The sequence below is a fragment of the Triticum urartu genome, chromosome 4A (genome assembly GCF_056163025.1).
Source record: "Triticum urartu cultivar PI428250 chromosome 4A, HENAU_Tu73, whole genome shotgun sequence".
NCBI classification, from domain to species: domain Eukaryota; kingdom Viridiplantae; phylum Streptophyta; class Magnoliopsida; order Poales; family Poaceae; genus Triticum; species Triticum urartu.
The window spans coordinates 588,128,030-588,141,847 of NC_141876.1; the positions used below are offsets into that span (position 1 = coordinate 588,128,030).

At 49.2% G+C, this 13,818-nt stretch overlaps 2 protein-coding genes across 2 annotated transcripts; one reads left to right on the forward strand and one right to left on the reverse strand.

Annotated features, from left to right (window-relative positions):
- The first annotated feature begins 2,035 nt into the window (after positions 1-2,035).
- LOC147976879 (putative inorganic phosphate transporter 1-8) lies at positions 2,036-4,115 on the forward strand. The gene has a single exon (XM_087519086.1). It carries the CDS (start codon positions 2,130-2,132, stop codon positions 3,738-3,740), a length of 1,611 nt encoding a protein of 536 aa, XP_087375212.1. The 5' UTR covers positions 2,036-2,129; the 3' UTR covers positions 3,741-4,115.
- A 6,825-nt stretch (positions 4,116-10,940) lies between these two features.
- LOC125553006 (putative inorganic phosphate transporter 1-8) lies at positions 10,941-12,846 on the reverse strand. The gene has a single exon (XM_048716735.2). The coding sequence runs from the start codon at positions 12,751-12,753 to the stop codon at positions 11,143-11,145; it is 1,611 nt and encodes a 536-aa protein (XP_048572692.2). The 5' UTR covers positions 12,754-12,846; the 3' UTR covers positions 10,941-11,142.
- Between the last annotated feature and the right edge of the window lie 972 nt (positions 12,847-13,818).

A 13,818-nucleotide genomic window follows, 5' to 3' on the forward strand; every position in this document is an offset into this window, starting at 1 on the left:
TCTCGACCCTTGCCGGTGGGAGGGCTCCGTTTTTAGATCTATTTTAAAGCTTTGTTAGGGCTTGTGTCCTGCTCAGGAAGACGAGACGGCGGCGGCTCCCTGATGATGGAATAAAGGTCTCCTCGCCTAGCCCCCGTTCCGGTGATGCGTCTAGCATCATCGGTGGGCGTGTGGAGGTGTGTTTCCGGCAGATCGGCCTTTGGTGGATTTGTTCGGATCTGTTCGTCGTTCGTCTTCGTTCGTGTGTCTTCAGGTTGGATTCTTTTAATCTACACTCTTCATCTGCGGCGGTTGCTGTTCTGAAGCGTTGGTTCCATGGGGCCTTAGCACGACGACTTCCCGACTATCTATTACAACAACGTTTGCCCGGCTCCGGCGAGGGAGGGGCGATGACAGCGGCGCGCCTTCGGCTCGCTTCGGTGCTTGTTGTCGTCGCTAGATGGTCTACGGATCTGGATGTAATTTTTATTATTTCTAGTGTTCGTTGTACTACCATGATTGAAGATGAATAGATTGAAAGTTTTTCCTGCAAAAAAAAAACTCTGTAAATATCACCTTGTAAGTCTTAACATTTTGGCTCGGATGTTTTTTTTTTAGGGTTTGGCTCGGATGTTGATAGGTTGCATTCAGATGATATTATTTCCCATGCCGCATGATATCCTTGTCAACGATGGAGCATGGAAATTCCCCAGGATGGTAACAGCTTTACATGCAGTGAAACTTCATGCTCGAGGGAGCCTAGACAAGAGAACATAATAATATGGGAAAAGTATATTTTTCATCCCTCAATTCTTTTAAAAATATAGAAATGATTCCTCAACTTTAAAACCAGGAAAACATAGTCCCTCAATTGTTGAAACCAGATATTTTTAGTCCCCCAAGTTGCTTTGGGTGGTTTTGGGCTGATATGGCATGGTTTTGACTGTTGACCTGCCACATCATCGTCCGTCTCAACTTCATCTTCTTCCTCTCTCCACTCTCTCTCTTCTCTTTCTCTCTTCCACCCTCTGAACTCCCACAGCAGGCCGAGAAGCTCCCGTGGTCCGTGGCCATGGAGCTCTCCCACTCGAACTCAACCTCGCTGACGCTACGAGGCGAGGGAGCGGTCAGCACGCCCATGGATGTCGACGCCGACCGGTGCGTCCTCGCCCTACCCAACAGCTGCCTTCTCCTGGCCTGGAGCGGCGGCTCAAATCGTACATGATGTTGGTCAAACCTAGGGCGCCCGGCGTGACCTGGTGCGGCCGTACAAATCATGCGCGATGGCGGTGGCACAAATCATTGAGTGAGCAAGAGCACACCATGGCGCCCAGCGTGAGCTGCGTCGGGCACCGGTGGGGCAGGCCAAAGCGCGCGGCGGCGACGCCGACCAGGGTGCCTGGTGCTGCATGCGGGCTCGCTCGGGCCAGTGCGCCGGCTTGCTAAGGTTGGCCGAGGCGCCCAACATTTGCGTGTGGCTGACTAGCTAGGCGGGCAACATGCTTTCTTGTTTGTGCACCTAGCTAGATGTATTGCCGGCGTGCTTGTTGTGTTCGTGCGTACGGCGACATGAGTATGCTTGGGACGTCTGCCGCATGAACGAGGATGACGGTTATGGAATCGTGAGGCCGAAGTGCTGCTTCTCTGCTCTCCGACGAGCTAAATGCCTGAGTGTATGGTGTGTTGGGTATTCTCCGTGCTCTTCTCTCTGTGATTGCTGTGAGAAGTGGGACGAGAGAGTGCGCGAGAGAGGAAGTAAGATGGGATTAGGAGTCGCTTTTGTGACTTGGATGGTGACATGGCGGTCAAACCCAGATGACATGTCAAGTTTTGGTCAAAACTAAATCTGAAACCACTCGAAGTAATACAAGGGACTAAACTTATCCGGTTTGAGAAGTTGAGGAACTAGGTTTTGCTGGTTTTAAAGTTGTGGGATTATTTCTATATTTTCGAAAGAACTAAGGGACGAAAATACTTATCCCTAATAATATCAACCAAATATTCGCGGTGACACCCAGCTCTCCTCGATCGGCTACTTATACCAGATAGCCGGCCCATTATTTCTGCACCACAACACAAGAAAGTCTTGCGGCCGGCCGGCACCGTCGTCTAGCTCTCACACTCGCACGGTTGCCCTGTGCAGCAGCAGCATGGCGCGGTCGGAGCAGCAGGGGCTGCAGGTGCTGAGCGCGCTGGACGCGGCCAAGACGCAGTGGTACCACTTCACGGCCATCGTCGTCGCCGGCATGGGCTTCTTCACCGACGCCTACGACCTCTTCTGCATCTCCCTCGTCACCAAGCTCCTCGGCCGCATCTACTACACCGACCTCTCCAAGCCCGACCCCGGCACGCTGCCCCCCGGCGTCGCCGCCGCCGTCAACGGCGTCGCCTTCTGCGGCACGCTCGCCGGCCAGCTCTTCTTCGGCTGGCTCGGCGACAAGATGGGACGCAAGAGCGTCTACGGCATGACGCTGATTCTCATGGTCATCTGCTCCATCGGCTCGGGGCTCTCCTTCGCGCACACCCCCAAGAGCGTCATGGCCACGCTCTGCTTCTTCCGCTTCTGGCTCGGCTTCGGCATCGGCGGCGACTACCCGCTCTCCGCCACCATCATGTCCGAGTACGCCAACAAGAAGACCCGCGGCGCCTTCATCGCCGCCGTCTTCGCCATGCAGGGCTTCGGCATCCTCGCCGGCGGCATCGTCACCCTCATCATCTCCTCCGCCTTCCGCGCCGGCTTCCACGAGCCGGCCTACCAAGACGACCGCGTCGCCTCCACCGGCACCGAGGCCGACTTCGTCTGGCGCATCATCCTCATGCTCGGCGCCCTGCCGGCCCTGCTCACCTACTACTGGCGGATGAAGATGCCCGAGACGGCGCGCTACACCGCCCTCGTCGCCAAGAACGCCAAGCTCGCCGCCGCCGACATGTCCAAGGTGCTGCAGGTGGAGCTCGAGGACGAGACAGAGAAGATGGACGAGATGGTGAGCCGCGGGGCCAACGACTTCGGCCTCTTCTCGCCGCAGTTCGCGCGGCGCCACGGCCTCCACCTCGTCGGCACGGCGACAACCTGGTTCCTGCTGGACATCGCCTTCTACAGCCAGAACCTGTTCCAGAAGGACATCTTCACGAGCATCAACTGGATCCCCAAGGCGCGCACCATGAGCGCGCTCGACGAGGTGTTCCGCATCTCCCGCGCGCAGACGCTCATCGCCCTCTGCGGCACCGTGCCCGGCTACTGGTTCACCGTCTTCCTCATCGACGTCGTCGGCCGCTTCGCCATCCAGCTCATGGGCTTCTTCATGATGACCGTCTTCATGCTCGGCCTCGCCGTGCCCTACCACCACTGGACCACCCCCGGCAACCAGATCGGCTTCGTCGTCATGTACGCCTTCACCTTCTTCTTCGCCAACTTCGGGCCCAACGCCACCACCTTCGTCGTGCCCGCCGAGATCTTCCCGGCCAGGCTGCGCTCCACGTGCCACGGGATCTCCGCCGCCGCGGGGAAGGCCGGCGCCATGATCGGGGCGTTCGGCTTCCTCTACGCGGCGCAGGACCCGCACAAGCCGGACGCCGGGTACAGGCCAGGCATCGGCGTGCGCAACTCCCTCTTCGTGCTCGCGGGGGTCAACCTGCTGGGCTTCATGTTCACCTTCCTGGTGCCGGAGGCCAACGGGAAGTCGCTCGAGGAGATGTCCGGCGAGGCCCAGGACAACGAGGACCAGGCACGCGCCGCCGCCGTGCAGCCGTCCACGGCGTAGGCCGCCATATATTCGTGCGTGCGTGCTAGCGAGGCAGCTGCATGCAGGCTGTCCACGTTAGTCTGCTCAAAGATTCTGATTTGTTTTATGATACGTACACGATAGATAGATCCAGGTGCAAGTACTCAAAGCACAATATGTTTGCCGGGCCAGCTCATGTATATGTCCATAATATATAGATAAAAAACAATGTGTCAAAGCTTAGAGAGTGAGCTACCACTTGCTCGACAGTTGGTGAATGATGAGTCGTAAGCTGATGCATCTCTTCGTAGCCAAATTAAAGAACCTCAGGTCAACGAAAGAGAAAGCTCAAACTGTAATTGCACTCTGAGATGGATAACTTTAATTAGAGATCCCACCCATGGATCTTCTTTTTGCCTTTGTTCTTCTCCCTTTGGATGGGCTTAGGACATGTCTAATGGCAACCCGAGAAAATCCTCCTCCATCTGTTCATGAATAGGGGGATCAGCCCACGGACACAGATGTAGGAGGACGCCATCCAACTGTAGCCGCATATATTCGGTCTTAAAAACCTGTATTAGAAAAAGATAAATGTATATAAAAAGTGTTTATCTATACACCAAAAATGTACAATGTGTATGAAAAACAATATGCATCAAAAAATATATTTGAAAAAAAGGTTAATGATGTATTAGGAATTTTAAACATCTACAAGAAATGTTCTCGATGTATTGAAAAACGTACAATGTGTATAAAAATATTAAAGATGTTCTAAAAACACAAAAGAAAAGAAAAATAAACACCAAAAAAATGAGAATCAAAGAAAGAAAGAAAACAAAAAAAATGAAAACCTGAAGAAAACCGCAGAAAAAGGAAAAGAAAAACAATAGAAACCGATGCAAAACAGTTAAAATCCCAATAGGAAAATCACAGAAAGAAAGTTGCGCGCATCTACAGTGTTTGTGATGGTCCAGTAGCCCTGGGACGCCCCAGGCACCTGCCACGGAAATTGCATCGCTGCCTGCCTCGGATAACAGTATCTGTTGTTACCGTTCGCTGTGTCACATAGCTAGTGCTTCTCATAGGCGAGCTTCCCAACTCGGCCGACCCATTACCTCACGCTGTAGCGACTCGGTCCAAGTACTGTAGTGACCCGGTGCACCGTGGCAGCTCGGTTCGTTGCACTGTAGTGACCGGTTCGGTGCACTATAGCGATTTGATTCGGTGCTCTATAGCGGCTCGGTTCTTTGCATGGTAGGGACCGATTTTTTATTCCAAAGAATATTTTTAAATATGAGAATGATTTTTGAAAATTTAAACTTTTTTGATAAGGCCGGACAATGCGAAATTCCAAACATTTTTTGGAATTCCCAAAGATATTTTTGAAAAAAGCCAAAACAAAAGAAATCGTGAACAATTTTTCAAATTACATTGTTTTTCTTAAAATCCGCGATGCGCCCTGGCGGTGGCAGCGAGAGGGTCAAGTTGATAATTCATACAAGCCTAACGTGTTTTAGTTGATATACTACTACTCCTTGTCAACTTGTGCGATTGTGTTAGTGACAAGACAAACTGAACGGCATGGCGCATAAACTAATCTTCGTTGTTGAAAAGCATCTCAAAGCAAGACACGGATTTTTGACTTGGCCGTCGACAGGTATATCGATGAGCAGGGAAGGCATATCGTGTCTGCCCGCTTGCATCCTTCCAGATTAAACAAGTGTCCGGATGACATGCCCGATGCAAATTGTTCGTGAGATCAGGCATATTTCTAAGCAATCCTTGGTTAGCGCTGACGCAGAGGTGGCGCATGTCGTAAAAAAATTCCCATCTTGTAATGCTTCGAAGTCTTGTCTCATCTCTGCCACTCTCAAGGTGAGAGCTGGCCCTCTCTTGCAGGCAGTTGACTAGAAGCTGCATGGATATGTATCATGATCCTGGTGCTTCTGAGAAATGTAGTCAATCCCTAGGATGAGGTTTCGAAAAGAAGATAAAAAATCCTAGGATGGGCAGTTCAAACTATGCCATCTTAAGCTACTGTTGTTCAGAGACTATGCCAAGCCGAAGGGTGCTCAGTGCCAACTTTTGTTCTTCAAGAATGATCTCATTTTAATTTGATATGCCATCATGCAATTCTTTTTGACCAGGAAAGTTTGGATGATCCCTTCCGCTGCCTTAATTGCTAGCATAATCTGCGGAAATTAATCTTAGCAATAAGTCACCATCATAGGGTCTGCAATTAAAATTATCCATCTCAGAGTGCTATACTTGTCTGAGCTTTCACTAATTTCGTTGACTGTGTCAAATGTGACGAGTTAGTGCTAGAATGTAGAAGGTCGATAGACCTCTCTCTTGACTATCGACGTACCAGTGACTTGTAATTGAACATGTATGTGTACTATATAAACAGACCAATACACCAAGTACGATCACGGCAAATAATCTCTCTTCACTTGAGGTTAATTCTTTGGCTACGAAGAGTGCTTACTCTCTAAGATTTGACAGTTACACGCATTTGCAGCACGGCGAGCAAAATGAGCCAGCCGTACGTGTGGCAGCTAGTGTTTGTACTTGAATCAGAGCTCAAAGTATGGAACTCTGCTAGTCTGAGACTAGAGGGTGAACACCAACAGCTATAACCACGCGCGCCATTGTCCAAATTAAATCCATCTCTCTGTGATTTTCTGAAAATATTTGCGTACACAATTATTTGGGTTGACATAATGTATCTAATGAGCTTGCTTTTACAACGCTTGCTGCGTTCTTTTTGCATATACTCCTTTCGTTCCTAAATATAAGTCTTTTTAAAGATTTTAATATGAATTACATACGGAGCAAAATGAGTGAATCTACACTCTAAAATACATCTATATACATCCATATGTAGTTTATATTGAAACCTCTAAAAGGACGTATATTTAGAAACGGAGGGAGTACGATTTAACAGATTTCTGTAACCAAAGAGAAAAATAACACACAATTTTCTTGCGCATTTATGTCGATGACATCGTGATTGTCGGATCTTGCCCTCATGTTGTGGATCACCTCATTTCCGGCCTGTCCAGTTCTTTTTCCAGCAATGATTTGGGTTGACTCAGTTGATTTGGGCTGACTCGGGGAAAGGACCTTGACCCAAGACAGCGACCCGCAAATTTCCTTCTAGATCCCTTTGAAGTGTTTGTAGAAGTAGAAACACAATTTAAATTGTAATTTTAAAACTATAAGATTTTTCTAAATTATGCAAACATTTTTATAATTCAAAATATATATGTATAGTATTTATATTTGAATACTAAAAAAATTAGGTATAATATTTATATTTTTAAAACGAAAGGCGTGAAGGCTGTACTGGCCAGCACCGAGTCCGAGTTACCAACGGCAGTCCGGCTCAAGATGCAGGTGCCTCTTTTTTAATAGATAATTTTCGCTATGTAGTAATAGACGGGATCCAGCGGGTCATACAGGCAAAAAAAATGAAATGCCACCTCTCCAACGTCGTCATGGGCTTTTTTGTGAGAAATGAGAAAAATTGAGGGTGTTTTCATAAGAAAAACTGGCCAGACGCCCTCCTCTCTACCTTTGGGTCACTAACAGTGAGCCCCACACCATGCTGGCGTGCCTAGTCAGCAACTCAAGGCATAGATTTGCATCGTTTTTGCATGCATGAGCCAAGTTATTGCACCAATTCATTGCATGCACGAGCCAAGTTATTGCACCAATTCAAAGTATGTCACTAGTTCTAGCACCAAAGTGACTGTTTGCGTCAAGTTCAAGCACCATCAGCGTAATTGACTCGGGACATCTATGTGTGGGTTGCGGCAGTTTCTACCAAGTCGTGCGTGCGTGCGCTGATTTTATAACTTCCCTTTTTTCACGCCTGAACTGTGTGCGCTCTTGGCCTGATCCTTTTTACCATATGGAAATCGAGCTAGGTAGGAGGTCGAACCATCACGACGAAGACGACTACGTGCGCGTGGGAAATGCGTTCATGGGTCGCGGGTCTCCTTTCTTCTTCTTTTTTTGCCTTTTTTTCAGGCGGGGATGGAAGAAGCAGTGGGTGAGAGGATGGATCATACGTGAGAAGAAGGAGGTCGAACCATCACGACAAGGGTGGATCCCTTTTTAATAGTATATAGAGATTAGTGGAAACAAGTTTGGTATAAATCCCGTATCCAAACAACCCCTTACAAGTTGAAATATGCTGAAAATACCCGCAAAAAAAGAGAAATATGCTGAAAAATTGCGAAATAAACGTCGGAAACAAAACAAAATGCACTGTGTGGGCCAGTTTGAGCATTCCATTGCGTACTGGGCCTTTATCGCTACAAACAGGAGGCCATAGGCCATGCTCGCAGCAGCCCATAAGAGAAGCCAACTCGTGAAAGACGATTTAGAATCCATTGATTGAGGAAGCCATCTTGTTAGAGGAAGGACTTGCGATTCGCCACATGGAACTGACGATCGGCGGCGCGCACACTGTCCTAGCTACCCGTCGATCTAGGCGGCGTACTGGCCGGTGGCGGAGTGCGGCGAGCCGGCAAGAGGCCGACCAGATATATGGCAAGCGGCTGGGCCTCGACTCCGGCCAGTGACAGTCACAATCGAAAGCACAAGCACGAGGGCCAAAGCGGCGACTCCCTCACCGGAATTACATCTAGCTCCGACGGGGGTGCGACAACTAGGTGAGTAGTTCTATAGAATTTAACGACAAATTGTGTGATTCAACATTGATTGTGCCAATTCAAATTATGCTTGTTTAAATTTTCGATTTGAACATATTTTTTTGTTTAAATAAAGGAATTCACAAGTGGAATCGCAGCAAAGCCTACATCAAAGGGATGAACATAAACATCGGAGCTTGGACTTTTTCTAGTATAATAAACGTCAAATTGTTTAAGAAAATTATTTGTTATTGTATCTAATGTTTTTATGTACTTCTACGTTATATGAAAAAGAAGTGCATATACTACACATGACGTTTATCCAAATACGACACTTGTGGTAGTAAATATAGCTTATGACATGCCCAGGCTTTGGCAATTTGCTAGCTCCACCACTGGATATCGATTTGAACCTATCTTGTAAGAGGCTACAAAAGCCTCATAGGCAACTATGAATGAAAAATATGCAGGTGGTGTTTTACCCCCTCTGACCTTTCAGAAAAAAAATACAAGTAGAGAACATTTGGGGACTTACCGTGCAGCTAGTTATAAGGTATTTTGACGGAACTTATAAGCTATACCACACTAACGTGTTAACTGCTATGCTATTTGTCAACTTGTACGTGGTTGTGTTAGTGACAAGACAGAATGAACGGCATGGCGCATAAACTAATCGTGTTGCCAATAAGCATCTCAAACATTTTGACTAGGCCGTCGACAGGGATATTGATGGGCAGGGAAGGCATATCGTGTCGACCCGCTTGCATGCATCCCTATGATTAAACAATGGCTGGATGATACAATGCAATTTTCTCATGAGAATCAAGCATAACCTTGGTTAGCGCTGACGCTATTTAGATGGGGGGAGGTGGCACAATTTGTCAAATTTCTTCCATTTTCTAAACCTTTGAAGTCAACTCTCATCTCTGTCCCTCTCAAGGTGGGCCGTGCTTTCTTTTGTAGGGAGTTGATTAGAAGCTACATGGATATATACCCTGATCCTAGTGCTTCCGAGAAATGTAGTCAATTCCTAGGATGAGGTTTCGAAAAAAAGATAAAAGATCCTAGGATGAGCAGTTCAGACTATGTCATCTTAAGCTGATGTTGTTCAGACTATGCCAAGCCGGCAAGCCCAAGGGTGCTCAATGTCATCTTTTGTTCTCCTCGAAAGTATCTCACTTTTATATGCAATCATACATTTGATTTTGACCAAGAAAGTTTAAATGATCCCTTCTGATTACTAGCATAATCTGCCGAGATGACCTCACTCCAGATTATTCTTTACTGTTTATTAGTCATGGTGGATTGGTGGTTAGGAAGTACTGTTTATTAGCGAACGTCTTTTTTGGACAGTTTTAAGTGGCGGGGGACGGCAAATACTGCCTTTTTGCGGTAAAATTTCTCTCCTTTCCAGAAAATGGCATGCGTTCTGAAGAAACGCCGATCCCGTACAACCAAACTTGTTATCTACAACGATGCCAACCCCTCTTAGCGAACGTTTGCCAGCTATTGTGGTCCCAGTAATAACTACGTTCGCAATAGTCCAAAGAACTATTCCAAATTAAATCCCTCTCCATCCGATTTCTTTAAAATATTTACATACACAAATTTGTTTGCTGACATAATTTATCTGATGAGGTTGCTTTTACAAGCTTGCCAAGTTGTATTGCATACACAGCTAACACATTTCTATAACCAGGAAGTAACATCACACACATTTTTCTCGCGCATTCATGGTGATGCCATCGTGATTGCCGGATCTTGTCCTTGTGGTGTGGATCGCCTCGTTTCCTGTTTATCCAGTTCGTTTACTATCAATGATTTTGGTTGACTCGGTTAGTTTCTTTGATTTGAGGCTGATTTGAGTTGACTCAAGGGGAATGACCTTGACCCAACACAAGTAAATGTGCTAATGATCTTCTTAACCGTGCTCAGATGGAAAATTGCAAGGCGGTATCCACCTATATCTCTGTCACGTGGACAACCATTGAGTTGGTGGGTTGCAATACCTTACTCCTGCTCGTCTGGACATTTCTTTCCATGTAAATAAGGTGCTAATATCAAGCTAAACCAACATATGTGAATTGGGTTTGATGCAGACAACCAAACATGTCCTAATGATCTCTTTCTTCTTTTCCCGATTGACACCTTTTGTTCTCTTTGAGAACTGAGCTGGTTTATGTATGCAATTATGCATTTGGTTTTGACCAAGAAAGTTTAGATGATTCGGTATGGTGCCTTAGTCATAGTCTTGGAAGATGACTTCACTCCATGACATTATTTTCACTGGTTAGTACTCAGGGACTAAGAAGTGCTAGAAAACTACGTACAAATGGAGGAGACTCTTGACTAGCCTAGATCAACTACTCACAAAATTAATGAAATCTAGTAAGTAACCAGTGACAGGAACTAAAATTAAAATTATCCACCTCAGAGTGCAATTATAGTTTGAGATTTCTCTTTCGTTGACTGAAGAGAGTCTTGAGGCTCATCACTGACCAACTCTCAAGCAAGCGTTAGCTTTGCTCACTGTAGCTCTAAACTTTGAGTGCAATACCCATTTGTAACTGCAAGTTGATTGATTGATGTACGTATATATCATGGGCATATTGTACATGAGGAGCCGGCCCTGCAGGTGGGTTGGCCCGCGAAGATACAGTAGTATTTTAAGCGTGTACGTATCACAAAACAAATTACCCAACAAATTAAGGACTAACTCAACAGCCTGCCTGAAGCTGCTTCACTAGCACGCACGCACGAGTTGTGAAATATATGGCGGCCTACGCCGTGGACGGCTGCACGGCGGCGGCGCGTGCCTGGTCCTCGTTGTCCTGGGCCTCGCCGGACATCTCCTCGAGCGACTTCCCGTTGGCCTCCGGCACCAGGAAGGTGAACATGAAGCCCAGCAGGTTGACCCCCGCGAGCACGAAGAGGGAGTTGCGCACGCCGATGCCTGGCCTGTACCCGGCGTCCGGCTTGTGCGGGTCCTGCGCCGCGTAGAGGAAGCCGAACGCCCCGATCATGGCGCCGGCCTTCCCCGCGGCGGCGGAGATCCCGTGGCACGTGGAGCGCAGCCTGGCCGGGAAGATCTCGGCGGGCACGACGAAGGTGGTGGCGTTGGGCCCGAAGTTGGCGAAGAAGAAGGTGAAGGCGTACATGACGACGAAGCCGATCTGGTTGCCGGGGGTGGTCCAGTGGTGGTAGGGCACGGCGAGGCCGAGCATGAAGACGGTCATCATGAAGAAGCCCATGAGCTGGATGGCGAAGCGGCCGACGACGTCGATGAGGAAGACGGTGAACCAGTAGCCGGGCACGGTGCCGCAGAGGGCGATGAGCGTCTGCGCGCGGGAGATGCGGAACACCTCGTCGAGCGCGCTCATGGTGCGCGCCTTGGGGATCCAGTTGATGCTCGTGAAGATGTCCTTCTGGAACAGGTTCTGGCTGTAGAAGGCGATGTCCAGCAGGAACCAGGTTGTCGCCGTGCCGACGAGGTGGAGGCCGTGGCGCCGCGCGAACTGCGGCGAGAAGAGGCCGAAGTCGTTGGCCCCGCGGCTCACCATCTCGTCCATCTTCTCTGTCTCGTCCTCGAGCTCCACCTGCAGCACCTTGGACATGTCGGCGGCGGCGAGCTTGGCGTTCTTGGCGACGAGGGCGGTGTAGCGCGCCGTCTCGGGCATCTTCATCCGCCAGTAGTAGGTGAGCAGGGCCGGCAGGGCGCCGAGCATGAGGATGATGCGCCAGACGAAGTCGGCCTCGGTGCCGGTGGAGGCGACGCGGTCGTCTTGGTAGGCCGGCTCGTGGAAGCCGGCGCGGAAGGCGGAGGAGATGATGAGGGTGACGATGCCGCCGGCGAGGATGCCGAAGCCCTGCATGGCGAAGACGGCGGCGATGAAGGCGCCGCGGGTCTTCTTGTTGGCGTACTCGGACATGATGGTGGCGGAGAGCGGGTAGTCGCCGCCGATGCCGAAGCCGAGCCAGAAGCGGAAGAAGCAGAGCGTGGCCATGACGCTCTTGGGGGTGTGCGCGAAGGAGAGCCCCGAGCCGATGGAGCAGATGACCATGAGAATCAGCGTCATGCCGTAGACGCTCTTGCGGCCCATCTTGTCGCCGAGCCAGCCGAAGAAGAGCTGGCCGGCGAGCGTGCCGCAGAAGGCGACGCCGTTGACGGCGGCGGCGACGCCGGGGGGCAGCGTGCCGGGGTCAGGCTTGGAGAGGTCGGTGTAGTAGATGCGGCCGAGGAGCTTGGTGACGAGGGAGATGCAGAAGAGGTCGTAGGCGTCGGTGAAGAAGCCCATGCCGGCGACGACGATGGCCGTGAAGTGGTACCACTGCGTCTTGGCCGCGTCCAGCGCGCTCAGCACCTGCAGCCCCTGCTGCTCCGACCGCGCCATGCTGCTGCTGCACAGGGCAACGGTGCGAGTGTGGGAGCTAGACGACGGTGCCGGCCGGCCGCAAGACTTTCTTGTGTTGTGGTGCAGGAATTATGGGCCGGCTATCTGGTATAAGTAGCCGATCGAGGAGAGCTGGGTGTCACCGCGAATATTTGGTTGATATTATTATGTTCTCTTGTCTTGGCTCCCTCGAGCATGAAGTTTCACTGCATGTAAAGCTGTTACCATCCTGGGGAATTTCCATGCTCCATCGTTGACAAGGATATCATGCGGCATGGGAAATAATATCATCTGAATGCAATCTATCAACATCCAAGACAAAATGTTAAGACTTGCAAGGTGATATTTACAGAGTTAACGGACTCATCCTTCTCGTCCCAATAATCACCGCTTTAGGGTGGGCCCCGCTTCCTCCAAATTACCAACCAAAATAGCCCACATCAGCCGAGGCTGTAAAACTTCGATAAGGCTGTCCGTGATGGGAGTATCATAGGTAGTATTATGCATCTCAATTAAGCAATTTTGATGAGTTGGCATAGAATTAAATAAAGAAAAAGATGCTTGAGTATCATATCATGATACCATATCATATTAAATGATGTGATACTTTGTGTTATGCATGGCAACAAATGTAGTCCGCTATGATACCAACATGTGATACAATGCATTACGGATGTAATACCATACACTATAATAATATACCAAGTGGTCAGCTTGGTAAACTATCAACAAAAATATTGCAATTACCCTAAAAAGATACACTATGATACTATTATATGACACTCCTCATTACAACCAGTCTAAGCCCTCTGCAGTTGTAGCATTACTCATATCCGAGTGCGGAGAATACCACTATGTTGTGGAGGAGCCCTCCTCAATGACCTCACACGAGACCATGCATGGTCCGTCGACCACACTTTCTACGGCCACGGTTTCAACATGCCACCGCTTGCTCTGGGGCGCGTCAACCAAGTCAACACCCTCGCCCCCTCGTCGTCCCTGGTGGCTCAAGCACTGGCGGAGCTTAGGCAAGGCCGAATGGGCCATGGCCCACCCAACTCCATC

Excerpts from the sequence above, each read along its gene's own strand:
- LOC147976879 (XM_087519086.1), top strand. The coding sequence starts at position 2,130 with ATGGCGCGGTCGGAGCAGCAGGGGCTGCAGGTGCTGAGCGCGCTGGAC.
- LOC125553006 (XM_048716735.2), bottom strand. The coding sequence starts at position 12,753 with ATGGCGCGGTCGGAGCAGCAGGGGCTGCAGGTGCTGAGCGCGCTGGAC.